This window comes from Arabidopsis lyrata (assembly GCF_000004255.2).
Source record: "Arabidopsis lyrata subsp. lyrata unplaced genomic scaffold ARALYscaffold_8, whole genome shotgun sequence".
Taxonomy (NCBI): Eukaryota; Viridiplantae; Streptophyta; class Magnoliopsida; order Brassicales; family Brassicaceae; genus Arabidopsis; species Arabidopsis lyrata.
The window spans coordinates 6097879-6099781 of NW_003302548.1; the positions used below are offsets into that span (position 1 = coordinate 6097879).

At 33.3% G+C, this 1903-nt stretch overlaps 1 protein-coding gene across 1 annotated transcript in view; it reads left to right on the top strand.

Moving 5' to 3' along the window:
* LOC9299830 (allene oxide synthase, chloroplastic) overlaps positions 1-987 on the top strand; it is a 1784-nt gene extending 797 nt beyond the window's left edge. Inside the window, exon 2 of the mRNA XM_021032817.1 lies at positions 6-987. Within this exon, the coding sequence (XP_020888476.1) occupies positions 6-927 (922 nt within the window). The 3' untranslated portion in view covers positions 928-987. The remainder of the gene's footprint in view (positions 1-5) is intronic.
* Positions 988-1903: the final 916 nt, after the last annotated feature.

Here is a 1903-nt window from a genome sequence, read left to right on the forward strand (position 1 = left end):
GGCTCCAGTGACGGAACCGCCTGTAATTTCTTGGCTCGAGCTTTCTACGGGACGAATCCCGTAGATACAAAGCTCAAAGCCGACGCGCCCGGTTTGATCACTAAATGGGTTTTATTCAATCTCCATCCGTTACTCTCTCTCGGTTTACCGAGGATTGTAGAAGATCCTCTCCTCCATACATTTAGTCTACCACCGGCGTTAGTCAAATCTGATTACCAGAGACTCTACGAGTTTTTCTACGAATCCGCCGGTGAAATTCTCGTTGAAGCCGATAAATTGGGTATCTCACGAGAAGAAGCGACTCACAATCTTCTCTTCGCCACGTGCTTCAACACGTGGGGTGGGATGAAGATCCTTTTCCCGAATATGGTTAAACGGATCGGGCGGGCGGGTCATAAAGTCCATAATCAGTTAGCGGAGGAGATTAGATCTGTGATTAAATCCAACGGTGGAGAACTCACGATGGGAGGGATTGAGAAAATGGAGTTAACCAAATCTGTGGTTTACGAATGTCTCCGGTTTGAACCACCGGTTCCGGCGCAATACGGTAGAGCGAAGAAAGATCTGGTTATCGAAAGCCACGACGCGGCGTTTAAAGTCAAAGCCGGTGAAATGCTTTACGGTTATCAACCGTTGGCGACGAGAGATCCGAAGATTTTTGATCGAGCGGATGAGTTTGTGCCGGAGAGATTCGTCGGAGAAGAAGGAGAGAAGCTGTTGCGGCATGTGTTGTGGTCGAATGGACCGGAGACGGAGACTCCGACGGTGGGGAATAAACAATGCGCCGGTAAGGATTTCGTTGTTTTGGTGGCGAGGTTGTTTGTGATTGAGATTTTCCGGCGATATGATTCGTTTGATATTGAGGTTGCTAAGTCGCCGTTAGGAAGCTCCGTTAATTTCACGTCGTTAAGGAAAGCTAGCTTTTAGGAGCCAAGGGTAAATTTGTAATTTTATATTTCGCAATTGTGTACCATCTATTTTCGTGTACTCGTTTCGTGTGAATATATATATATAATTAGAGAGTCTTCTCTCCATCTAGGGTGTCCATATCAGCATCTATGTCATCATAATTTATTCTTTTGTGGGTTCCACTTATTTCATTTATTAAAACAAAAACAATTAAACTAAAACTAATTCACACATTAAATAAAAATAATAATTGACAAAAATTAATGAAATATTATGAAAAAACGAAAAAAATAAATATACAACTTAAAATATGAAAATTTTGAATAGAGATTGAATAAATATAAATTAGATCATTATATTTTAACACATAATGAGTAAATATTTTTAGATAGTTAGAGATACGAAAAAAAGAAACTTATCATATATTTTAATGGTACAAAATTTATTTTTTAAGAGTTACAATTATTTAGTAGAGTAAAGAAAATAAGAGTTAAAAAATACCAAATTTAAAGGTTTTTACTTAAAATAGAAAGCAATTCATTTTTTAAAATAGACATTTAAAATTTGAGTACCGATTAAAAAATAAAAAGAATTTAGAACATATTATTATTTATAATTATAATATAATATAAGTAGTTAAATTAAAATATTTTCTATATTATTAATTTTTTCTAAATTAAAAAGTGAATACCTAAAAAAGAAAAACTAAATATTAATTAGTGTTTAGAAAATTAACATAGATTGAAAAAAACTAAGGTGATTTGCAATAAAACAAAAAACTATCCTAAACATCACAAATAAAAATAAAATAATCTTATCGAATATTAAAACTGTGTAATAATAATATTTGAGAATGCTATTTGGAAATTAGAATAGTAATGGTAGATAGAAGAGTTTTTCATTAGAAATAAAAAAGATTTTGTTTTTTTTATAAAAATAAATGTATTTTTAAATTAGAATAATTTTTATGAGTTCGTAAGTGTCACATTTTAGA